Source organism: Zalophus californianus, chromosome 14 (genome assembly GCF_009762305.2).
Source record: "Zalophus californianus isolate mZalCal1 chromosome 14, mZalCal1.pri.v2, whole genome shotgun sequence".
NCBI classification, from domain to species: Eukaryota; Metazoa; Chordata; class Mammalia; order Carnivora; family Otariidae; genus Zalophus; species Zalophus californianus.
The window spans coordinates 13,763,366-13,787,306 of NC_045608.1; the positions used below are offsets into that span (position 1 = coordinate 13,763,366).

The 23,941-nt window shown below is 46.6% G+C and overlaps 1 protein-coding gene and 1 long non-coding RNA gene across 3 annotated transcripts in view; one reads left to right on the forward strand and one right to left on the reverse strand.

The window, feature by feature from the left end:
• FBXW8 (F-box and WD repeat domain containing 8) overlaps nucleotides 1-22,048 on the forward strand; it is a 123,311-nt gene extending 101,263 nt beyond the window's left edge. Inside the window, exons 8-11 of the mRNA XM_027576154.2 lie at nucleotides 4,314-4,441; nucleotides 17,965-18,138; nucleotides 19,004-19,114; nucleotides 19,502-22,048. Coding sequence (XP_027431955.2) covers nucleotides 4,314-4,441; nucleotides 17,965-18,138; nucleotides 19,004-19,114; nucleotides 19,502-19,634 — 546 coding nt within the window. The 3' untranslated portion in view covers nucleotides 19,635-22,048. The remainder of the gene's footprint in view (nucleotides 1-4,313; nucleotides 4,442-17,964; nucleotides 18,139-19,003; nucleotides 19,115-19,501) is intronic.
• On the reverse strand, nucleotides 11-21,914 carry LOC113912643. 2 transcript variants are annotated; one of them, XR_003516913.2, is made up of 3 exons: nucleotides 21,791-21,914; nucleotides 16,649-16,859; nucleotides 11-802 (listed from the first exon to the last, which is right to left on the reverse strand). It is a non-coding gene; the product is annotated as an uncharacterized LOC113912643 (long non-coding RNA). The 2 variants fall into 2 exon arrangements; XR_003516914.2 differs by lacking the exon at nucleotides 11-802 and adding an exon at nucleotides 8,926-12,893.
• Nucleotides 22,049-23,941: the final 1,893 nt, after the last annotated feature.

Here is a 23,941-nt window from a genome sequence, read left to right on the forward strand (position 1 = left end):
TCATGACCTGAGCCAAAGGCAGATGCTTAACCGACTGAGCCACCCAGGTGTCCCCCACCGTGCTTTTTTAAATGCCACCATCTTGTAAGGAAGCCTTCTGACCACTCCTCACTCCTTTGGAAAGGCAGTGCTAGGGTCCTGAGGAGGTGAGCCAGTTGCTCAGGTTGCTGGTGTGATGGCTTTGGCAGATAGAGGAGTATGAGGAGGACTTACTGTTTGGGTAAGTTTAAAATCAAAACAGAAATGGAGCTCCTTTCTTCATTCATCAGTACCTGACCAAAAGTCTGGGACTGCAAGGCTCTATAATCTCTTCATAGTGATTTCTGTATGCAACTGGGTCCTGTTTCATTATGAAGGTAATAGCAGTCCCAGATTTAGGAAGCATTTGCAGTGCGATACTCAGTTCTCACTGGGTGGGCGAAGGACCTCACCCCACTGCAGGGACAGTAGCCGTTTCTTAGCTCTTTCCTTTATGCTTTGGTTGGAAAGCCATTCCTGGGCACACTCCATATTCCGGGTCACACCTGGAAGGTACAGGGCCTGCCTGCACCAGGGCATCCCAGCTGTTGGCCCTGGGGCTGCCATCTCCTTCCTGACTGTAACCCTGCCGCCCCTGCCATTACAACACCAGATGCAGGCACATGGCTGTAAGGTGGGTCTCCTCAGAGAGGCAAGTCCCATATATGGAGGAGCAGGACAGCTGGGGGCCGTGCAGCAGCTGGTGAAGAGGTGGACCCTTTCAGCTGGCGGCAGGCTGAGGCTTCTGCATGTCAGCTGCCGTCCCTGGTCATCCCAGTACCTACTGCAAAGAAGATGATTAATAAATATTTGTTGACTTAGCTGTTGAACGAATTACATTATTGGTCTAAAAAAGTAGAAACAACCCAAGTAGCCATCAGTATGAAATTACATATCCATAGAGAAATTCTATGCAGCCATTAAAAAGAACAGGATCTATCTCTAGACACTAATGAGGAAAGGACTCTCATGTTGTTTAGGAAAAACAAATTGTAAAACAATATAATCCCATTCAGAGGAAAAAAAAACGGTTTTATACACACAGAGAAACAGACAAGGCAGACGTACGTCTAGCCGTATATACACCGACCTGCTAAAGGGGGGTCATTTCTGAGATCTACAGTAGGTTACCACTTCTTGTTATGTCATTCTGTTAGAATTTGTTACAAGGTATATTACGCTTGAAATCAGAAAAAAAATAAGTTGTTCAAGAAAACGATTTCAAAGAAATCTGAACAGCTGCCGAAATTGAAAGTTTGGATTCTAAGACTAGCATTTATGGAAATACTTTAAGGTTTCTAAGAAGAAGAAGAAGAAGAAAAAGAACTTTCTGCTGAAGTTCTTTTTAAACAGTGCTTGTTTCCATCAGGTGCCCTCTCGATAGATCTCTACCTGGAAGCCGAAGAGCAAGGCCATGACCCAGGGTCCTCTGACCGCACACGCATCTCCTGTGGTTCTCTCTGGAAAGTAGATGCCAGTCTTAACCTTGTCACTTGAGATCATTCTTAAAATAAAACTTTGCTCTGTAATCACTTTATGTAGGCTCTTTTGTAGCATACACTTGGTACTTAAAGGGAAAAATCCCCAGCAATATCTATTGATTTGGCGGTCACATTAGTGCAGAACATTTTCTCTGAGATTTTAGCTCTGGATTGTATTTGCCTTCTTTCCAGCATATCCATACACGTCTGAGAGGGAGTCAAGTGGCCATGGGTTGAGACTCACCCAACTAGGGCAATAAAGAGAAAAATTAGTCTAATGCATGGTCTTAACAAGAGGGGGAGTGTGAGCATGAATAATTAATCTCACTCGTCTGTGGCAATCAGATAAAATGAAGTCCCATTTGCTCAACCTTATTAAAAGAGAGAGAGTGCGGGAGGGAGGGAGGGAGAAATGGTAAAGGTCGTTAAGGGACTTTTAACATGGAAAGACCTGCCTCTGAGATGGGTAATGTGTTTTCTAATCTCTGTGGTCTTTAACTAACCCTAATGGTAAAGGTGCTCTTCGGATATTCGGATTCATTGAATTATTAAACATTTCAGAAAATACTTGACTCTTGACTACGAACTTTGATGCCTTTATGATGAATTTGCAGTCTTTCTGGAGAGGGATCAGATTTCCCTGTGTCACTCAGAGATGACCCCCTCCACTTGTCAAAAAAGAATGAGAAAAAGTAAAGACGGACTCAACATTAGATTTTCATTCTTACAGTTACTGCAGACATTTGCACATTAGGGGGCCTACCTTCCTACTATGGAAGTTGAAAAAGAAATTGAGTCTAAGAACTCTACCAAGATACAGAAGCAAAGAAAATTACCCTTATATGAGAGACCATGAGATTGCTGTTAATTTTTTTTCTCCCTCCTGGAGCTGATTTTATGCAGCTTTTAGGTTATTCACTATAGATCGAAGATTTGATTATTTCTATGTTCTTACTTGAAAGAATAACTTTTTTCGGGTATTTTAGAATTGTTGAAATGTTTTCAGATTTATTAGAACTATTTAGAATTCTTTGAGTTTTTTCAAACTTATTTTCAACTGCTTGAAAACAAAAATAAAACTTAGCTTGTTCTCTGTAGTCTTAATGGATTAGGAAGGCATTTTAAAATTTGAAATAGCCTCGGGGCGCCTGGGTGGCTCAGTCGTTAAGCATCTGCCTTCGGCTCAGGTCATGATCCCAGGGTCCTGGGATCGAGCCCCGCTGCTCCACGGGAAGCCTGCTTCTTCTCCCTCTCCCACTCCCCCTGCTTGTGTTCCCTCTCTGGCTGTCTTTCTCTCTGTCAAATAAATAAAATCTTTATAAGTAAATAAATAAATAAATAAAATTTGAAATAGCCTCTTTTCCTTTCAGGTGCTGCTGGTAATAGTTAACATGATAGTCTTGTTTGAACTGTGAAGCATTTCCAAAGATTCACTTGTTAGAAATGTGTGTTGACAAGGAGATCATGGTTTTCGAGGTGGAGACCATCAACCTCTCAGTACTGAAATAAGAATCTGTATCCTGATAAATTGATAAATGTAAGGTTGAGAAGAAAAAGATAGCACATGATTTTCATGTGTGTGCAAAGGGAGGAGAATCTCTACAAAATATTAACATTAAAACTTTTGAGTCCAGTCATTTTAACCACATGATCAACAGAATAGAATGCATGCTCAGAAGTGTGTGTGTGTGTGTGTGTGTGTGTGTGTGTGTGTGTGTGTGTGTGAGAGAGAGAGAGAGAGAATGGGGAGGCTTTTGAACTGTGAATTCTAGGGCACAGGGGCTGTATCTTAAGTATTTACAACAGTGACTAATCCACAGCAAGCATTTTTTTTTTGAAGATTTTATTTATTAGAGAGTGAGAGATCACAGAGGCAATGGGAGAGGGAGAAGCAGACTCCCTGCTGAGCAGAGAGCCTGACACGGGGCTCCATCCCAGGACCCTGAGATCATGACCAGAGCCAAAGGCAGACACTCAAACGACTGAGCCACCCAGGCACCCCCTCCAAAGCAAGCATTTAATGTTAATTAATTGTATTACTATGGGTTTTTTTTTTTTTTTTTAGTAAAAGACTTAAATAATCTTTAGAAAGAGTCCTTATGAATCATCCTTTTTTTTTTTTTTCCCCGCTGGAGAGAAAACACAGAAATGTTCAGTCATAATGAATACACTGTCTGGAGATCAAGGATACTTTATTTGCTTCCACACCTTATAGAACAGAACCTCCTAAAATTAGCAAGTGGAGAGTGGCTAAAGAGAGAAAGGTTTGGGAATGTCAGTTATACCTCAGTTAAAAAACTTTAACGTTCGGGAATAAGACTTTGTGTTTTGGTTTGTAGTTTAGTCTTAAAGAATCATCTGTCATGTAGTGATTAACTATCCATCCTGGGAATTTTTACCTTCTGGGATAGCAATACAGAGAGGGGAAAAATAAGAGAACACAGGCTGGCTCATCTGCGGACATCAGAAAATCAGAAGGCGCCTTCCAAATCCGACACAGTCAGTGACCCTTAGTTTCCATGCTGCTCTTTCTAGGTTAGGAAATTGGGCTACTTAATGTCCCCGTTTGGCATTTTCCTTTGTGTCCTATGATTTTTGTACCTTGGCCTGAGGAATTCTTTGGATGTTCTTTTGTTTTCTTTTGCATCTCCTATTGTCATTCTAAGAGCCATATCCCTATCCTGGAAAAGGTCAGGAAATTACTCACAGAACATCTCCGTTAAGGGGAGCTGCGTGACGGTGCCGGAATGAGAAGTGTTGGATGGAGGCCTGCTGTATGCAGCCGCTCACCCACGTATCTTCCTTCCTTCCCAGATCCTGGTGTACAGCCTGGAAGCAGAACGCTGCCTCTCGAAGCTGGGCAACGCGCTTGGTGATTTCACTTGCGTCAACCTCAGGGACAGCCCTCCCAACCTCATGGTCAGTGGCAACATGGACAGGAGGTAGGTGTGAGTGAAGAGCCACGTTTTTAGCCCCGGCCATTTGTAATGGGGCTTTGCCCCTCCGCCGTGCTCGCTCGTTCCCTCTGTTGCTTGCACGGCTACATTCTCACTCCACAGCCTTGCCTGCCTCAGTTCAGCCTGATCCTTAAATACCATCTCTGTGAACTTGGAGAACAAAGTCTTGCATTAGGTAATAGTTGGACAGAGCTATGTCTCTGCCTCATTTCTGAAACACCATGGGAAGGTGGTCTTTTAAGCCATTTGGTGGACACAGTTGGTGGAAGGTCCAGTGAGACCACTTGGAATATCTTTTGTCCCCCTGCTGCAAAATTTGTTTGGCATTTAAAAGCTCACTTTCTAATATTAAAAACAATAACCTAAGGGCTGAATCGTGTTCAACAGAATGGGGTTGCCTGCCAAATGATGTCAAGAGTGTATTTCAGAACACTATGGTGTCCCTCTGGTGATGGGGGGAAAAAGGGACTTGATGGGAACAGATTCCAGTTTCTATTTAGCTGATTAGCAGTCTTCTCTTTAACGCTTTGGCTTAGGGAGTCGGATTTTCCTGCTACAGGGTCCAGTGCCAGCCACGGACGCTCCAGGAACCATCAGCACGAAAGGATTAAAGTGTCTGAAAAGACCCTCTGAGTCCAAATTTTAGGTCTTTTTCCCTCCCTGTTCCCTCTCCCCCTTGTCTTTTTTTTTTTTTTTGGCTGGTTAGCTGCCGTGTCTGATCCAGTGCCCCGAAGAGAGGTAGCATGGCTGGAGGCCAGGGTCTGCCAGCGCCCCCTCCCCCGGCCCGGCCCCGGGCTGCAGGTGGTGGGCTGCTTGGTGGGGGGGGATCAGATCGCGAGGCGGGCACTCCCGTTTGCCAAGTCTCAGACCTCGGCCGCACCAGTGCAGCAGCTTGCAAAAATAATTATCGTGTCAAATAATATTTTCAACTCCTGACCTTCACCCCGCTGCTACCCCCTTCCCTTAGAGCAGAAAGATGATGTGAGTGTGCTCTATTGAAAGAAAACTGTTTCTCAAGGCTTCCTAAAATGGCTGATAATTTCTGAGCTCAAGAATTAAACTCCTCAGTGTATGTCCAGTTTTTCTCTTAAAAAAAAACTAGGCTTGGTAAGTGGCCCCACATGTGGCCCAGCAAACGAAACCAGTCAGTTTGCAGTTTACTTCCATATTGTAGTTTGCAGACTGAGCCGTACAAAGGCTCCACGGTTATCTGGTAGGATCTCCCCCCAGGGACAGAGCCGTTACTACTCTCTTTCCAGGAGAGCAAATGCAGAGGGCTCTCGGGGGCATCCAAATGGAAGGGTTTAGGACCGCAGGTTATGCTTCAGAGTTTGTTTACAGCATGAGCATTTAGGTGTTCAACTACAGCGAGGCTCCCAGGAAACCACCGTAGTGTTCCAGAGAAGAGGTCTCTAGCGCCTGCATAACGTAACCCCGTAGGCTGTAGGGGGACAGTTAAAGCCACATTGTCCTGACCCTTGTCAGCTGAACGCGTCCTGCCATTAGGAGACTGACAAACTCCGTAAAGCTCCTAAAGCAGGGCTGCCAGAAGAGGAGCTAAAGGCCCTGTGTAAAACGGCTCTCTGATCATGTTCAGGTATAGATTTGCCCGTGGGAAGTCTGTTTCGTTAGGAAACCAGTGTTGCAGTGTGGGTTTTGGTTTGTTTTGTTTTTTAATCCTCTGTCTCTGTGGATGTAAAGAACAGACTAGTGGCTTGGAGTTGAGAAGGGGGTTATTCAGAGTGGCGTTTCATCAGGGCAGTCCTAGACCTGTGCTGGCTGTTTGACCGCTGCTGGGCTGTCAGGGGCTTGCCGTTGTTCCTTATGATCAGAATAGTAGTGAAAGCAAAATGAATTTGAAACACAGGGGTTAAAAAATTATACATCTGGAAAAAAGAAAGAATAAGGAATCTAGACTCTCAAATCTAGTAGAGGGAAGGGGTGTGTGTGTGTTTTCAGCAAAGGCTTACTAGCTAGGAGTCGGATCTCATTAGAGATGTACGCACAGGCTCTTACAGCTTATGTTTTATCTCAAAAGTGGGAGTAAGGGGTCAGATACTATGAAGAGAGCTATGTACTTGGTTGTCACTTAATGGCCGATGCAATTTTAAAAAACTGGAACCCCCCCTTTTTTTTAAACTTAATTTCTACTGCGGTCTCTTAGTGCTCTATCAAAAGATACATAAAACTGTCACAGGTTAAGACAAAAATAATTTTTCATGAACGTAAGGAAATTAGCAAACATGGAGTTTTGTAAGGAGTTTTTTTTGGGGGGGGCGGTGAGGCTAAAATTTAAAGGAAAAGAATAGCTCACCTAGCATCTCATCCTTTCCAGAAAAGACAGAGTCTGATAAAGACGAAGAGAATGATTAGGGTGGAAATAGTTATTGTTGGCTGGTGCTTCTCCCTGGCACATTTTGCCCTTTCCTGCTAAACCAAGAAGAGCGAGGAGTAACATCAGGAGTGCGCTCGGGTCCGTTCTCACCACAGCGTCCAGTGCTCAGTGAGTGCTCAGCACCAAGTTCTGTGTTTAGTCGAAGATGCCCTTTTTACATCTTCACAGCTGTGCAGTCAGGGCGTGTCCTTTATAAGGACATCTTAAAATTAATTGGCAGCATTTTTAGATGTTACACAAAATAATGGTGCTTATGATCAATGGTATTTTCAATTAAATGAAAGTACGTGTTTGCTCAATGAAGGCAAAATGAATTAATGGCTTAGGAATGATAACACGAGAAGCCTGAATAGGTTACCAAGAGAAAGACTGAAGGAAATAGGCCACTTTGTCGTTGTTTCAGTTTAACCTCTGTTTGGGGTTCACTGAGCATTTCAATCTGTGCATTATATCTTCTACCAAATCATTATTTCTTCAGATGTTTTTTCTGCACTAATCCCTTTCTCCTCTCCTTTTGGGACTCAATGATGTCAGACCTTCTGATATTATCCCACAGGCCCCTGATGCTCTCTCTATTCATTTTCTTCCCTAAACTCTCTGTCCTTCAGACTGTTTAATAACTCTTCGATTTAACTTCAGGTTCAATGACTCCTTCCTCTGCTGTATCCATTCTCCCTACTGAGCCCATCCAGTGAATTTTTTATTTCAGATCTTTTGAGTTCAAAATTTGCATATAGATCTGTTTGTCTGCCCAGAACATCATTCTTTCTTACCATTTTACCTTTATTGATGATTCCCCAAATCTGGGTTATTTGTTTTTTCCCTTAAGAGTGGGTCACATTTTCCTGGGGGTTTTTTGGTGTTTTTCTGTTTGTTTGTTTGTTTCTGTGGGGCGGGGGGTGGGGTGGGGTGTGTATGTCAAGTAATTTTGGATTGTATCCTGGACATTTGAAATGTTATGTTGTGTCCACTTTGGAACCTGTTGTATAATCCTCTGGAGAATGTTAAGATTTTTGTTTTAGGGGGCGTCTGGCTGGCTCAGTTGGTTAAGCGTCTGACTCTTGATCTCAGCGTCTGTTCAAAGCCCCATGTTGGGCTCCACTCTGGGGCGTGGAACCTACTTTAAAAAAAAAAAAAAGATTTTTGTTGTAAATGGGCAGTGACCCTGGTTAGGTTCAGACTGCAAGTTCTATCTTCTGTGGCTGGCGATTCCAGTGTCAGCTCAATTTTCAAAGGTTTTGTTAATGCTTCTCTGGCTCTGTCCCACACATAATGTTACTCAGGGGTTAGTCTGAGATGGTATTGGTTTTTTATTTTTTTAACTAAAGTATAGCTGACATACAATGTTATATTAGTTCAGGTATACAACATAGTGATCCAATAATATTGGCCATTTATGCATTATCACCAGGATAAGTATAGTTACCATCTATTACCATACAACATTCTTGACTGTATTCCCTATGCTATACTTTGCATCTCTGGGACTTATTTATTTTATACCTGGAATATTGTACTCTACCCCCCCCACCCCCGACAACCACGAGTTCTCCATATTTATGAGTCTGTTTGTTTTTTGTTTGTTTGCTTGTTTTGTTTTTTAGATTCTACATCTGTGAAATCATATGGTATTTGTCTTTTTCTCTTTGACTTATTTCTCTCAGTATAATACCTTCTAGGTCCATCCATGTTGCAAGTGGAAAGATTTCACCTTTTATAGCTGAGAATATTCCATTGTGTATATATACCACATCTTCTTTATCCATCCATCCATCAATGGACACCTAAATTGCTTCCATATCTTATTCTTGTAAATAATGCCACAGTGAACACAGGAGTTCATCTTTTCAAATTAGTGTTTTTGTTTTCTTTGGGTAAATACCCCCCGGTGGAATTTTTAATTTTTTGAGGATCCCCCATACTGCTTTCCACAGTGGCTGCACCGCTGTGCACCAGTTTGCATTCCCCCTAACAGTGCCCAGGGTCCCCTTTTCTCCACATCCTCGCCAATGCTTATTTCTTTGTGATACTAGCCATTCTGACGGGCATGAGGTCATATCTCATTGTGGTTTTGATTTGCATTTCCCTGATAAGTGGTATTGAGCATCTTTTCATGTGTCTATTGAGCATCTTTTCATGTGTCTATTGGCCATCTCTGTGTCTTCAGGAAAAAGGTCTATTCAGGTCGTCTGAAGATGGCAGTGTGAGCTGAAATCTCAGAGCCGTTGCTCTACCGCGTTGGAGCCGTCCTGCGCACAGCTCGGAGATAAGCCTGGGAGCTGTGTGGGGTCTGGTACAGACGGTAATAGGCTCTCCTTCAGTTTCTTCCTCTCTTCGTCCCACCACTTTCCAGCCTTCAGGAGCTCCTTTCTCTTGGGCCTCTGACCAGAAGTGAGGGTTTCTCTGTTTTCCCTGCCTGTTTCACTACCACCCTGCAGCTCTGTGGTAACAAAGCAAAAGAGAAAAGAGCAGGGGAAATCCCCACAAAGACATCCCTTCCCCAACACACACATTCTTGGGACTGGAAGGGCCCTTTCCCTTGGTTCTTCAGAAAGGTGGTGTTTCTTTCGGAGTTTGAGCTCTTACACCACCACACAACTCTTGGAGCTCATATTTGGGGCATGGCTGAGAGAAGAGGGGAAAAAAGTGGAAACCCGTTCCCCATGCGGCCACTTCCTCCACAGCCCATCATCCCGGAGTTGACTCTTCAGTGTCCTCAGGTATTTGCTTTGTGTTTCGTCCAGAGGATTTGGTTGTGGCCAGCAGGAGACAGGCAGTAACAGGCTTCTTCTTGGCCAGAACCAGAACTCCCACTTTCTCTTCAATGATTTAAATAATGAGTAGTTGGCAGTTGGGGGCTGTGTTACTGGAGGCCCCTTTCTATTCTGTCTGTTCTCAGTCTCCTCATCAGCGACCTGCTCATTCCCCACCATGAAATCGGGGATCTGGAACAGAGCAGCTCATCAGTGCTCTGCAGGGAGAATCTAAGTGGGAGTTGGTGCTAAGGGCCTATGTCAGGATGGGAGAGGGCTGCCAAGGCGACCGTCACTGCACCAACAGTTCCCACTGCCTTTCTCGCCCTGGAATCTCAAGATGAGTTTTTAAATTTTTAGCTTTATTGAGATAAATTCACATGCCTACAATTTGCCAATTTAAATTGTACAATCCACAAAGTTAAATTGTATGACATTCACAAGGTCATGCAGCCATCACCATGACCCTAAAAAGAAACCTGTACCCACTAGCAGCCACACCGCATTTCCCTCTGGCTCCTCCAGCTCTAGGCAACCACTGTTCTATTTTCTGTCTCTATGAATCTGTTTTGGACATTTCATATAAACGGAATCCTATAAAATGCGACCTTTCATGACTGGCTTCTTCCACTTAACATAACGTTTCCAAGTTAAACTTGCATTGTAGCATGAATCACTACTTCATTCCTTCTATGGCCAAATAGTATGCCATCGTATGAATATACCACATTTATTCGTTCATCAGTTAATGAACACTTGGGTTGTTTCCACTTTTTGACTATTACAAATACTGCTGTATCATTCAAGTACAAATGTCTGTGTAGACGTAGGTTTTCAGTTTTCTTGGCTATAAACTGAGGAGTGGAATTGCTGGCTTATATGGTAACTCAATGTTGAACCTTTTCAGGAACTTCCAGACTCTTTTCAAAAAGTGGCTGCACCATGGGACAGTCCCACCGGCAGTGGGCGACGGTTCTCATTGCTTCACATCCTCGCCAGTCCTCGCTCTTGTCTCTAATTATCGCGTAACAGGTGTGAAGTGGCAGCTCATCGTGGTTTTGATTTTCATTCTCCTGGTGGCTAATGGTGTTGAACAATCTTTCATGTGCTTTTGGCCTCGTTGGATAAGTGTCCATTCAGATCCTTGGCCTGTTTTTTTAGCTGGGTTACTTGTCTTTTTATTTATTGAGTTGTAAGAGTCCTTCATAAGATTCGAGATGCCAAGCCTTTATCAGATATGATTTGTAAGTATTTTTTTCCCAATCGGTGGGCTGTCCCTTCATTCTCTCGGGGGTGTCTTTTGAAGCACGGAAGTTTTTAATTTTGATGAAGTTCAGTTTATCTGTTTTGTTCTTTCACTAGTGCTGTTGGTGTCACACTGAAGAGGCCATTTCCTAGCCCAGGGTCATGAAGATCTGCTTTAATATAAGTTTTCTTCCAAGAATTTTTCTAGTTTTGGCTGTTCCATTGAGGTCCCGATGCAGTTACAGTTGATTTTTGTATATGCTGTGAGGTGGGAGCCCACCCTCATTCTTTTGCATGGATGTCCAGCACTATCTGTTGAAAGACCATTCTTTGCCCTGTCGGACTGTTCAGCACCATTGTTGAAAATCAGTTGACCATAAAATAGAGCGGTTATTCTAGGTATAGCCATCTGATTGAAATTTAAAATCTAAAAGGATATTAAAATAAGCTAAATATTTCCACGTTTCCAATGTGGGATCATGTGCCTTATTTTTGGGGGCGGGGTACATACATCACCATTATTGCCCACCACTGGCATCACGGCGGACTGGCTTGCTGGGAATCGCAAGATGTTCACAGAGCTTTCCAAGGCCATCTAGTGCTGCCCCACTGAGGAAGCGGTCAGGAAGGTCAAGTGAGCAGTCCGAGGGAACTCCAAACCTCAGAGATACAGCTTTAAAATGCAGAGCTCTGAGCAGAGCCTAGAGTTGCAAAATTAAACTGGCTCGTTCTACTTAAAATTGTATGTTCTTCTAGTTGCTGTTGACAGTGAATCCTTCACCAGAGGCCATCGTCAGTGCTGCAGAGATAAAGCTCTTGATTCTGGCATATAAGGTTATATTTAAGATTCTCTAATAGCCCAGGTTCAACAGGACAAAACAGAATCATGTATTGGTTTCTTGGAAAAACAACAACAACAACAAAAAACACTAGCTTTTCTGATTAATTTGGTCTTTAATAAAAAAGGCTCCATGTTAATGTTTTCTTATTTGTTCCCTCTATTTTCTGGATAGAAATATAGCTTCAGGTCAGGTCCTTCTAAATGAAACTGCCGAGCCAGAATCTGAATAGGCTTCATCTTTGCCATCAAATACAGTTTGCCTTATTATCATTCGGGACTATTTAATCCAAACCAATGGGAGGCGAGCCCTGAGTGATGACCCCCAGCTAAAGAGTCTCAGAGCTTACTTCTGGCCCCGACAAATATGAAGTGGTGGTGTGCTGTTGCCCGCTGTCAGAGACAGAGTGAGCGGGGCGTAAATGTTGTGTTTGCTCCATCTGCAAGTGTTATAATAAGTTATTCAAAGCTCTTAGCACAGGACCAACCAGAGCGTGCCTCCCTCTCAGTTCCAGCACGTTATCCTGCCCATCAGATGGATGCTCCTCTGCTGGAGTCTTTGGAAGGTTCTGGTGTCTTTTATTTTAATTGGCGGGCTAGAGCCGACTCCTAGGGTGTGATTTTCATTAGAGAGGGGCTGGAGAGAGGGAGTGTTGGAACAGCCCTCCAAACCCAACCATGAATATTAAACATAATACAATTACAGCTCTCGGACCAATTATTTTTCTTTTCAACGGGCAAACTTGACGAAATACTCGCTAGATAGGAATTCACGATATCTACCATTGGCTTCTTTCTGGCCCTGGAATCCATTGTCTTGGCAGGATTTTGTGCCCATTTGTCGTGCTACCTGTTTCCCAGCATCGAGTCTCTGACTGGAGGGCTGAGGTTGCACGCCTGGCCAAGGGACACGGTTCAGGTTGGTGGCGCACGCTGTCAGATGCTCGAGGCAGACACCGGTTTCTTAATGTGGATTTGAATGGCTCGTGTGGACTTTGCACACCGTAGGGTGTGCTATTTCTGTCTGTTGATGAGAAAGCAAAGTGATGCCTCTCTAAGGAGATGTCATAAATGCTTTTCCTTTTTTCCTGGGGGGAGAAGTTCAAGTCTCTTTTGGCCCGTTTTTGTTTTCCTTAGTGATGTTACACAAATGCTGTATCTTTTGGTGTACTTGTTTATTGTGTTTGGAGCCATCCATGCTGGTATCTAAATACAATAGGAAAACAGATGGCAAACTTTGAACTTCTGGACCAAATTTGTGTTTGCCTTTGTCTCCCTAACAGCCAAACTGTAAATTATGGAGTATAAATATTCAACAGAGGAGCTCTTTATGAAAATCACCCCAGCAAAATAGACCCTTATTAACCAAATATGCACTGAAAAGTACTTGGGCTAGAATCTCCCCCCCCCCCCCCCCCCCATCCTTTACAAGGTGCTGTGAGTGAGCAGTGCAGCTGTGCCTACGGGCAGTGCTCCCTTTACAGCATTTACACCTTTTCTCCCTTCTCTTTCGCACAAATGCCTCAAGTGGCTCTAAATGCGGAGAGGGAGACTTTTGTTTTCCGAGCCTGTTCGTGCTCTCCCCGCATCTGTAGCCCCCGACCCCTCCCTGAGTAGGGAGGACCGCGCGGCCCTAGTCACAGAGCTCGTCAGCGCGCTGCGGGGCCTGGATGGTTCCCCGCGCTGGCCAGGAAGAACGAGCGCATCTCCATGTTCTGGGACTACGTATTTCTCCAGTCCAGTTTTATCTGGAGCGTATGTAAGCTATGTATCCAGTTTAGTCACGGAATGCCTGTGCATCCACCCCCCAGCTTAAGAAACAGCACAGCCCGTACCCCTGAAGAACTCAGGGTGCCCCCTCCCCTCTCACGAATGAGTTCCTGTTTCTGAAACAACCCCGCAGTGTCTCCACTTAGAAGGAAAAGGTGCCTTTATCCCCTTCGTTCTGCTATTGCCAATCTTCCCCAGGTACCTGCTGTCACCAGTTTGTGTCCTTCCAGAATCTTAAGATTTTTCCCTTTATTTTTTCCTTTCAAAGAGAGAGTGGGGGCGGGGGGCGAGGGCGGCAGAGAGAGACTCTTAAGCAGGCTCCACACCCAGCGCTCAGAGCCCAACACAGGACTTGATCTCACAGCCCTGAGATCAAGCCCTGAGCTGAAACCGAGTCCGACGCTTAACTGACTGAGCCACCCAGGCACCCCCAAAATCTTAAAATTTTCCAGCTTCTCTTAAACAGGTGACCTACACATTCAGAGCTGAATTCAAAAGCACAACGGAGAAGCCGGGCTTCTGCGCACTTCTCTTCCTGAGCAGCCCGGTCCTCCTCCACGGGGTGTCTGCACGTCCACACCTGTCACAGCCCCGGTCCACGCTCCTCACGAGTGGCAGTGGCTTGGTGAGCGCCGCCTGCTGGCCGGGCGGCCCTGCTGTGTGGCCACCCCGCACTCACTGGCGCTCCGGCTGACTGACGGGCGGGTTAACTGTGCTGCCAGTGCCACGAGAGTCCCGGCCCCTCTGTTCCCAGCCCTAGACCGGTGATGGCTTTATTCCTCAGGTTGCTTTTAGGACCTCTTTCTGTCACTTCAGTAGGATACTTAGAAATATGTAATTCTTATTTTGATTAGTGCTCATGGAGTGTGAGTATGCATGCCTTTCATGAATTCTAGAAAAATACCAACCATTAACTCTACGGATATTGCCCCATGGTGAACTGTCCCCTTCTATCATTTGCATCTCTTAACCCCTCAGTCACATTTTTCATGTTTATCTGTGCTCCATTTTAGGTTACCTTTCAAATTTATTGTCTAATACACAAATTCTTCTGAATTTAATTTCAGGAGTGGTATTTTCATTTCCAGAAGTTTTATGTGGCTTTTTTTTTTTTTAAGGCAGGCGTCTTGACTCCAACTCCCCACCCCATTTTGGGTGGGCCCAAGTCTTACCATCTTGCCGCTGGTTCCTGAGGTTGGCACCTACCAGAAGGCTTGCCCCACCCCAGGTTGTCCAGGCTGCTCTCCAGCTTGGGTCCTGGGGCAGTCGCTTGCTTTGTGAACCCAGCAGTGCCTTTTAAAGGGTGTTATTTATCCAGCAGTACTAAGTGATTTTCAGTGGGAGGGTAAGTTGTCTGAAACAGAAACTCCATCTTTTGCTACTAAAAACAGTGCTGTAGCTAATGGCCTTATATGTCCATGTGTGTATTTTTATACACATATTAGATACAGCCTAGATAAATTCCTAGAAACAAAACTGCTAGGTCAAAAGTAAAGTATATTGTTTGTTGAATATTGCCAGATCACACCCCAAAGAGGCATGCTCACATCAGGCATACATAAGTACCTGTCTGTCCAAGGCTCCCCAGCATGAAGGGTCTCACAGAGTTTACTACCAAACTTGACCTTTGCCAGGTAGATAGATAGGCAACAGGTGGTATCCAAATGTAATTTTAGTTCATAATTTCTCATTACCAGTGAACACATCTCACACATGTTTAAAAGCCATTAGTATTTTCCTGTTAACTTTTTTTCTTAGCTTTTCTCTTATTTTAATATTGGGTTGCCAATCTTTACTTTCAATTCGAATGAATTTTTTTAACAAGAAATTAGCCAGTTACCTCTGTTGCAAACATTTCCCCCAGTTTATCATTTGCCTTGACTTTGATTTTTTTTTTCCCCATGTAGGAAAATATTAAGCACTTTTATATATAGTTATCAATATCTTCCTTCTTGACTTTGAGGTTTTTTTTGGTTTAGAAGGGCCTTCCCTATTCTGAATATTCTTGTAGCTAATTATACTTAACTCTTTGAGCCATCTAGAATTTATTTTGATGCAATGTAGCTGGTGGAGCTCCAAGTTGAGAAAGTTATTATAGGGTATAGTCTTTAATTGCTTTTATAAGTGAGATCTTTTGAGTACAGTTTTTAAAACTAGTGGTTGTTTGTACCTAGGATAGCTATTGATTTTGACATATTAATTTCATTTGATTCTGAGTTATTACTGAATTATCTTCAACTATCATTTCTAATAAACTTGTCCACTTCTCATTTATTCTTGTATCTAATTGTACCTAATTTTTATTTTTTTTAAAAAAGATTTTATTTATTTACTTGAGAGAATGAGAGACAGAGAGCATGAGAGGGAGGAGGGTCAGAGGGAGAAGCAGACTCCCCGCCGAGCAGGGAGCCCGATGCGGGATTCGATTCCGGGACTCCAGGATCATGACCTGAGCTGAAGGCAGTCGCTTAACCAACTGAGCCACCCAGGCGCCCTAATTGTACCTAATTTTTAAAACAATGTGAAGTATTAGTAAAAGATCACTGTTTATCTTAAAGCCTTCATTAGAAATAAGTGCTCTATCTCCTCACGTTTCAGTATCCATGATTTGTTGTAGTGACTCGGTGAACTAGATTAATAGATATCCTTGACGAATTCTGTATTTTGGCCCGAGCGCTGACACCGATCTCGTGTTGTCTTTGATACCCTGCTGTCACGGTCAGTTTGGGGGAGGACAGAATGCCGGCTTCACAGACAGACGTGGGAAGCCTTGCCGGGCTGTGGAGCGGTGTGCAGAGTCCCTGGGCTCTTCCGTCCAGGAGGGGCCCATTTAGCTGGTTTGTGGGGTAGTTGCGCCCTTGATGGCTTTCTCAGTCTGCTCCTTGTAGCCCTTTCTGTCCTTGGGGGGGCAGGGCAGGTCAGTTTGGGTAATTCTCATTTTTCTAGAAAGTTGTTTATTTCATTTAGGTTTTCAAATTTGGAGACTTAAGAAAAGCAGCTTAAACCTGAGTAGATTAAAAAACTGCAAAAACTAGGTCCATGTAAGTTTTCTTCCCCCCCCCCGCCCCCCCCCCGACCCCGGGCGGTTTTACCAAACATTTACTAAACTCTCCCCTTCGTCATTCTAAAGCTTCTTGTCCTGAAGTCCACCCTTCCTGTGTTCTACTTTGTGATCCATTCAGAGCACTTACTGTTGTTAATATGTGGGTTTGTCCTGCGTGCATCCATGACTGAGGAAGCGTGCATCCATGACTGAGGAAGCATGTTAGGTCTTGAGTGGTCGATCTGGTGCTACATTTGAGTGTTTTATTCATCTCTCCAGGGCCTGTGTGTTCTGCCAGGATTTTGCTACATCCCTTTCTTTTCGAAAGTATCCACAGGTAGCTGATTTGGGGTCTTTTTCTGTTAAAAAAAAAAAAATCTTAATTATGCATTTAAACTTGGTAGCTACACTGGATATAGAATTTTTGGTTCAAATTAATGTTCCTCATAACTCTGAAAACAATAGATCTAGTGTGTGCATGCTCATAACTGAGAGTTTAGGACACAGAATGTGTTTCAGATCATCTCCCCTCAACACTTGTCGGGACCACATATAACATGTCAGCATTGGGTTTGTCCAGCTCCCCCGCTGGGTGGTAGGGTCTTTTCCTTCTTGACTTGCAGCGCAGAGGCTGTTAAATTCACCTGTACTGAAATTTTGCCACATTTAATTTTTGCTCTTGTGGCTTATTTCCAGAACTATGTTGGTGTTTCTGCTGGATGAGAAATTTCTGTCTCATTATCTAATTTGTCCATATGTGGAAATTCAACATATTCTTAGGTAAAGAGTAAAGAGGTTCTTAAATTCAGATTATGACAAAGCAAGTAATTGCTTTGAGACTTCAGATAAGTGGCAGCCAACTGTCCACATAGTCAACCATAGACAGACACATCCCTTTCCAAATTTCAACAAGAAGGTAATGAACTTACAGAGTCAGTTAAAGACCGGAAAAGTGTTATTTCCCAACCGGGTAAGGATCTGGGTTGCAGACGCGTGTGGCTGGTTTATCTGCTGCCCTTAACAGAATCTTCGACGGCCAGCACTACTACTGTGCTGGACACCTCACTTACCGCTGGGGCAGCCTGCACAGCTGCACGCCAGTCCCCGCTCACCTTCCCTCGGAGCAGACTCGTGCTCAGGGCAGGCATCTTCCCTGTCGAGCAGAGAAAGCATGGCATTTCTCTTGAGTCTCTCTTGTTCCAGGGGCTTTTAAGTCATTCTGACTAGAGAGTTGCAAGCACTGTAAGCGAGCTCATTCCTCGTGCATCTTAGCCTCTGTGACCATGCATAAGGGGATATAACGTCCCTGCTGGTAGTTAGATGTTTGCAACCGAAGGGGTTTTTGTATGTTCTGTTTTCACAAAATCGTTGTGCATAGACCAGCACCACTGGGGATGAATGTGTCATTTCAGGCTTTAACTTGCATCCCATTTCCCTTCTCTGTGCTTGTCTTGGGCCTTCCAGGGTGAGGATCCACGACCTCCGCACTGACAAAATCGCCCTGTCGCTGTCTGCCCACCAACTGGGAGTCTCTGCAGTGCAGATGGATGACTGGAAAATCGTCAGCGGAGGCGAGGAAGGCCTGGTCTCCGTGTGGGATTATAGGATGAGCCAAAAGCTGTGGGAAGTGCACTCCAGGTAACGGGGTGCTCACGGTGCCAGGCGGCCTCTGAGCCAGCTCCCCACACCGTCGTTGGCGTAGCCCCTGGGCCGGCTGCAGGGGTTCCGTTTCTCAGGCCAGGAACCCCGGTCCCTGGAGAGGCAGCTCCTCTGTTATCGCTGCCAGGACTCCTGCCCAGCTCGGGTCGGCAAGACCCAGTGGAGTCTCCGACGCATAAGGTAGGGCAGTCCAGGTCAAGGTGCAAAAGCAGGCAAGGTTAAAAGACGAATTGGCTGCTGCTTAGAGAGCACTGGGAGCTAGTGCTCACTCCCTTCAGCAGCTTTTATTAGACTCGAGCCCTGGGTGAGAGCTACACTGCTGACTCTCTCCAGCCGGGCCTTACTCAGCGAGCAGGTGTGTCATCTTTTTTCCGGCTTTCTGTGGTGATGCGTGGACTTGCCACCAGGTGGTGCCAGAAGGCAGCTAGAACTCGGCCATGGTGCCATTCCCCGAAAGAACTGCCTTAAGCAGCCGGTCCACCTCCCCTTCTAGGGCAGCTCTTCCTGCAGCTCCGGCCCCAGGGTATGGCACTATCCCCTCTCTAGTCATTGTTGCACATGGTCGCAGCATGAAAGCACCTGCAGATGGTCCATACCTCCATGGTAAAGGAGGGGGCTTTTAGGACTCAGCCCCACACCATGAGCTGGGGAACCTGGAGAACTTACCCAAGGCCAGCCAGCCCGAAATGGGGCTGTTCTCTACCGCAGGCGGCTAACTTCCTTGACATCCGAAACACCAGACAAGCACCCAGGCTTGTCCTCTGTCAATGAGAAGCTTGGCATAGGGTTCTAGAGCCCAGTTTCAGGGGGCTCCCTTTCCTACGGCTCTCCTATTGTGTTCCAGGCACCCCGTTCGTCACCTGTCCTTCACCAGCCACAGCCTCATCACGGCCAACGTGCCCTACGAGAGGGTGGTGCGCAACACGGACCTGGACAACTTCACCGCTCACAGAAGGTCAGTGGGCTGGGGCTGCAAGGGTTCAGAGCAGCCCCTCTCAGTTTGATTTTGTGAGGAGAATCCCGCCAGGGTCTTCTCTCAGGCACGGCCGTTCTAGCAGTTGTGAGGGCCTCCCCAGGAGAGCTGGGGCGCCCAGGGGCCTGGCCGGGGCTTGACTCCTAGTGCTGGTGGCCAAGCCCCGTCCTCCTCAAGCTGCGGGGTGACTCTCCCCCTCTCTCCCCCCCCTCCGCCCCGGCCATGCCCTCGGCCAGACTTGTCTCGAGTCCGGGGATTCCGAGTGTCTGAGGGACACGCGTGTTACAGGAAGCACTGTCCTGGGTGCAGCCTGGGGTGGGGGCTGGCAGCGCTGTGCTGACGTGCTCGCTGGCCCTGTGCTTCCTCTAGGCACCGCGGGCTGATCCACGCCTACGAGTTTGCCGTGGACCGGCTGGCCTTCCAGAGTGCGCTTCCCGTCTGCCGAGCATCTGGCGACACGGCGCCGGCCTACAGCTACGACCTTGCGCTCGCCTTTCCCTAGGACCGTGGTTGAGGGCGCCCCTCGTGGGGGAGCTGGGAGAAGAAAGCCCCCCCCTCCCGCCCCAGCCTAGCCCACACCTGTCGGACCCCACAGGTTCCTGAACTGCCTGTGGGCAGGACAGTGGCGTTGTTTTCTCTCTCTGGCTCTGAGTGCCACACACTGTCCCTCCTTCCTCCTGCATCTGCTGCCCTGGTGATGGGGTGGGTCTCCCCCCGCCATCCGTACACTACCCTGCAGGGCCCTGCTCGCCACCTTTCCAGTCTTCAAGCCCTTTGCTCTCAGGGGAATGGGGCTCTGAGATCACATATGCACTCTGGGTGGTCCATTACCCCCCGCGCCCCCCCCCCCCCCCCCCGTGCAAACCTAGGCTAGCAGGACTCTCTTCTCAGTTTTTACCACAGTTTATAATTATTTATACACTTACTGCATTAAGGACTGTTTACTTTGTATCACATGTTGTGGACACCACAGATTATTTTCTACCAATCGGCTGCAAAAACACCCTCCACCTAGGATGGACAAGCTGGATCCTAAATCACTGGGCGAAAGCAGGGCAGTACTGGGGAACTCTTCCAAAAGATTAAGAGGGCAAACCATTGCATTACTCTTGATTTAGACTATTCTGAGCAGTGGCCACTAATATCCCTTCAAAATATGAAAGCAAAAATTGATAGAACTACAAAGAGAAAGTCCATGCTCCTAGTGTGTGATCAACAGATACAATCAGTAAAAAAAAAAAAAAAAAAAATGGATTCAGAGGATTTGCTTAATAGAATTAGGGTTTTGTGCCTTTTTAAATATCCACAGACCACGCACAGAAAATGGCTGTCTGAAGACCACAAAGACACATCCAGGCCCAAGTCAGTGGACCCCCTGATGCAATAAAATTAGATAAAGTGAAAAAAATGGAAAATGTGAACCCTCTGGGCCATGAAAACACTGAATATCAAAACCCCAGGGGTGAGGCCAGAGTAGACAAAGAGAAGTGAGGCAAAAATAGATAAATGGATAGTTGTCACCTCAACTAGTGACCCCAAAAAGGGAGGAATTAAGGGTTATGATGGAATAGAAAACCAACAAATCACAAAGTTAATCATAACACCAAAACCCTATGCTGGCCCCATTTTACACCGGACCAGCCTTTGGAAAGCCAAAAAAAAATTTTTTTTTTTTAGTGAGTAGAGGGGCAAGTGAGAGAATCCTAAGCAGACTCCCTGCTGAGCACAGGGCTCGACCCCACAACCCCAAGATCAAGAGCAGGATGCCCAGCTGACTGAGCCACCCAGGCGCCTCCAGAATATACACCTCTTGATACAGAAAAGCACAAGGGGCTGTGAGAAACCGAAGAAAGGAGGTAATTATGCACACAGGATTTTCAGGGTGGGGATGATCTACCCACATGAAGCCGAGAGAAAAACGAAGCTCTCCTACTGTACATGAGTGTATAAAATTGGAAGTATTTTCAGAGTGCCTAAGATATTCCATCGTTACAAACCTCTGTGCAACTCGATAGGACAGTGGACCCAGAGAAAGAGCCGCACCTGGGAATCGTCCCTTGCTTTCAGACGGCCTTCTGCTTCCTTTCAACCAAATTACTTCCGAAATGAAGCTAGTCTGCAGTTAGCAGATGAAGTATTTACTCCTGTTGTCATGTGGTGCTCTGACCCCCTCGTGACCTCGCTCTCTAAGGTTTTTCATCTCTCAGAGCCCTAGTGCAACTGGACCGCTAAGTAAACACATTTTTCTTTTAAGAGGCAGGCCCTTTCAGTTTGAGTTCACCACTCATCTTACAGATGTGTTCTCCCTTCCCAGCTTTGCAGCCATGAAAGGTCCTTGAAAACCCAGAAAATTCTACCAAAACTAAAAATAGTTTTAAACTATTGTCATTTGCTGCCAACAGTAGTCCAGTATAAAATGTCACGATTATAGGGGTTTTCTTTCCTCCCCAACCTGTTTATAACCTCTCTCAAGGAAAATTGCCTGGTTCTGTGAAGGAGGGTTTATCAGATCCAGACTGAATCCGAGTTTGCTGCTGCAAACTTTACACCGTGGAAGGTGGGGAAAGGACCAGAGTTCCTCTAGAAATCAACATTTACCCAGTGACTTAAAGAAAACCCTTTGGCCCACGTCCACCCCTTCCCCTCACCCCACCTTACCTTCATCCCCGTTGGCTAGTTTGAGGGAGTTTCTTTGCAAGTTCAGAGTTGTGAGCAGATGTATCATTTCCTTTTCTTCTGTAGCTCTTCTGCTGCTCAGACTCTTTCCCCCTCCGTCTCCCCTAAAGAGAAGAAACTCATGTCACTGGGGGAGCCAGAGGGCCCAGTACCCCAGAGCTCTTGGGTCTTAAAATGTCATCTGCCTTTTGCTTATACTTTATAAAATGTCTTTTGGTTCTAATAAATTTTTAAAATCCGTTTCTTGTTCACTTACTGGTTTCCCTGGCCAGGTATCCTGGGACCTACCCCCGCCTACCACAGTTCCTGCTCTGGCCCAGAGTAGAGTTGAACCACCCAGAACCACCCCTTCCACAGGTTCCTAGCCCGGGATCCAAGAGACCCAAAACTACACAGGAGCACTTTTGGGAAGAAGTCCGGTTGGCTTTCATCAGATTCTCAAAGGGGACGGCTGGGCCCACCCCAGCCCAGAGAATTTCCTCTTTGCCCCTAGACTGTGCCTTTTAAGCCAAGCCATGAGCTGCCTTGGTGCGGCTGTTGCCCAGCCAATAACGTGTTTAAAAGCTACTCTGGGGATGGCCTCACCTTCCCCAGGAGGGAGAAATCGCACCTTGGGCTGACGATGCCCCCAAGAGGAGACTTTTGGTCTGTTCTGAAAGGGAAAGAGGAAGTCCTCTACCGCAGCACCCCACTTCAGAATTACAGGCCCCACATTTAGGCGGATGGCACTCCCCCCCCCTGCACTTAAATGACAAACACCAGCTTAACTGCAGACGGACCCTGCCCACCATGGAGGAGAAATTGCTTCCTCCTGTGAGGGCACAGCCCTCCCGTTAGAACCGTCTGGTGGCCTGCCATCACAGGCAGCGGCTGCAGCGGCGGCCAGGAGCTTCTGTGAGCCACGCAGGCCCGCCCGCCTCGCCCCTGCGGCCAGATGCTCACCTGGCTGCTCGGGCAGGCCCTGCCGGCCTCGCTCTGGCCAGGGCCGCCTCTGCCGGGTGGTGGCGGCTTCCCTCTCGTTGGTCTCCGGCAGGCGCCAGGCAGGGCAGGCTTTCGGTCTCCGATGCTCACCTCAGGCTCCCAGCAGCAGGCTTTCCACGCAGGCTTGGCACCAAGGGCCTTTCCTTCCCTTGGGAGGGAGGGAACACTCTCCGCAGCCCCAGGGGCTGAGCCGGGCCCATCTTTTCTTCCCCTGCCCACTGGCAGCAGTGGGCTGGCCCATGCCCTCTGGGGGGCTGGGGGGTGGGCAGGAGCTGCTGCTCAGCATCCCCCCTCACCCTGATGGCTGCCCTGGGGCTGAACACGGAGGAGCCTGGTCCCCTTGCTGACTTGGTCGGGTTAGAGGGATGAGCAGCCACCGCGGGGCCAAGGTCACCTGCCACTGAACCCCAGCTGGCACTTGCCTCCCGATTCTGGAAGAGCCCAGAGACAAAGGCAGTGCTGATGCCCTGGGAAGTTGTGGTTAAAAAAAAAAAAAAAAAAAAAAAAAAAACCTGGCTCCTCTGGCTCCCCTTCTCCAAGGCCTTCCCAAGGTCACTGTGTGGGAGGACAGCTTGCAAAGCAGGTGTTTGCAAAACCCTTGCCAAGGCAACTTGTATGTTTAACTCTCTCAGCGGCTTAGCCTCGGCAGGCAGGTGGGGGCAGGGGCAGGTGCACAGGTGCCCGGCCTCCCATGAGCAGAGCACAAAAAGAACCTGCTAGTCCCTTGGGCCAGAGAAGAATAGAGTTGTTTTGTTCAAGTCCAGCAAGAGGGTGCTTGGCTGGAATTGGGAGCTGTTATGATCGTACCCTCTTCCCTTACCATAATTCCTGTCTAACATGGCTGCAGGATGTGTCCCCCGAGCTTCTCCTCTTCGATTTCCGTGACACAGCCCTCTGGTGAACCTACCAGACCGATGCATTTGTGTCAAATTGCCAGATTCTTTTAACACCTAAAAGCTGAGTTCTGGTAACTTTTCCGTGATGCGGCGGCAGGGGACCGGGCCCCCACATGCGACCCGACCACTGCCACGCGCCCTCCCCGAGCTCGGTCCCCACCCACAGCCCGAGGCCCTCCAAGCATGACCGTGCTTCCCTCAAATATTTGACTTAGCACTGATTTCTGCCCATTTCCTTTTAGCCGCTGGTGTCATT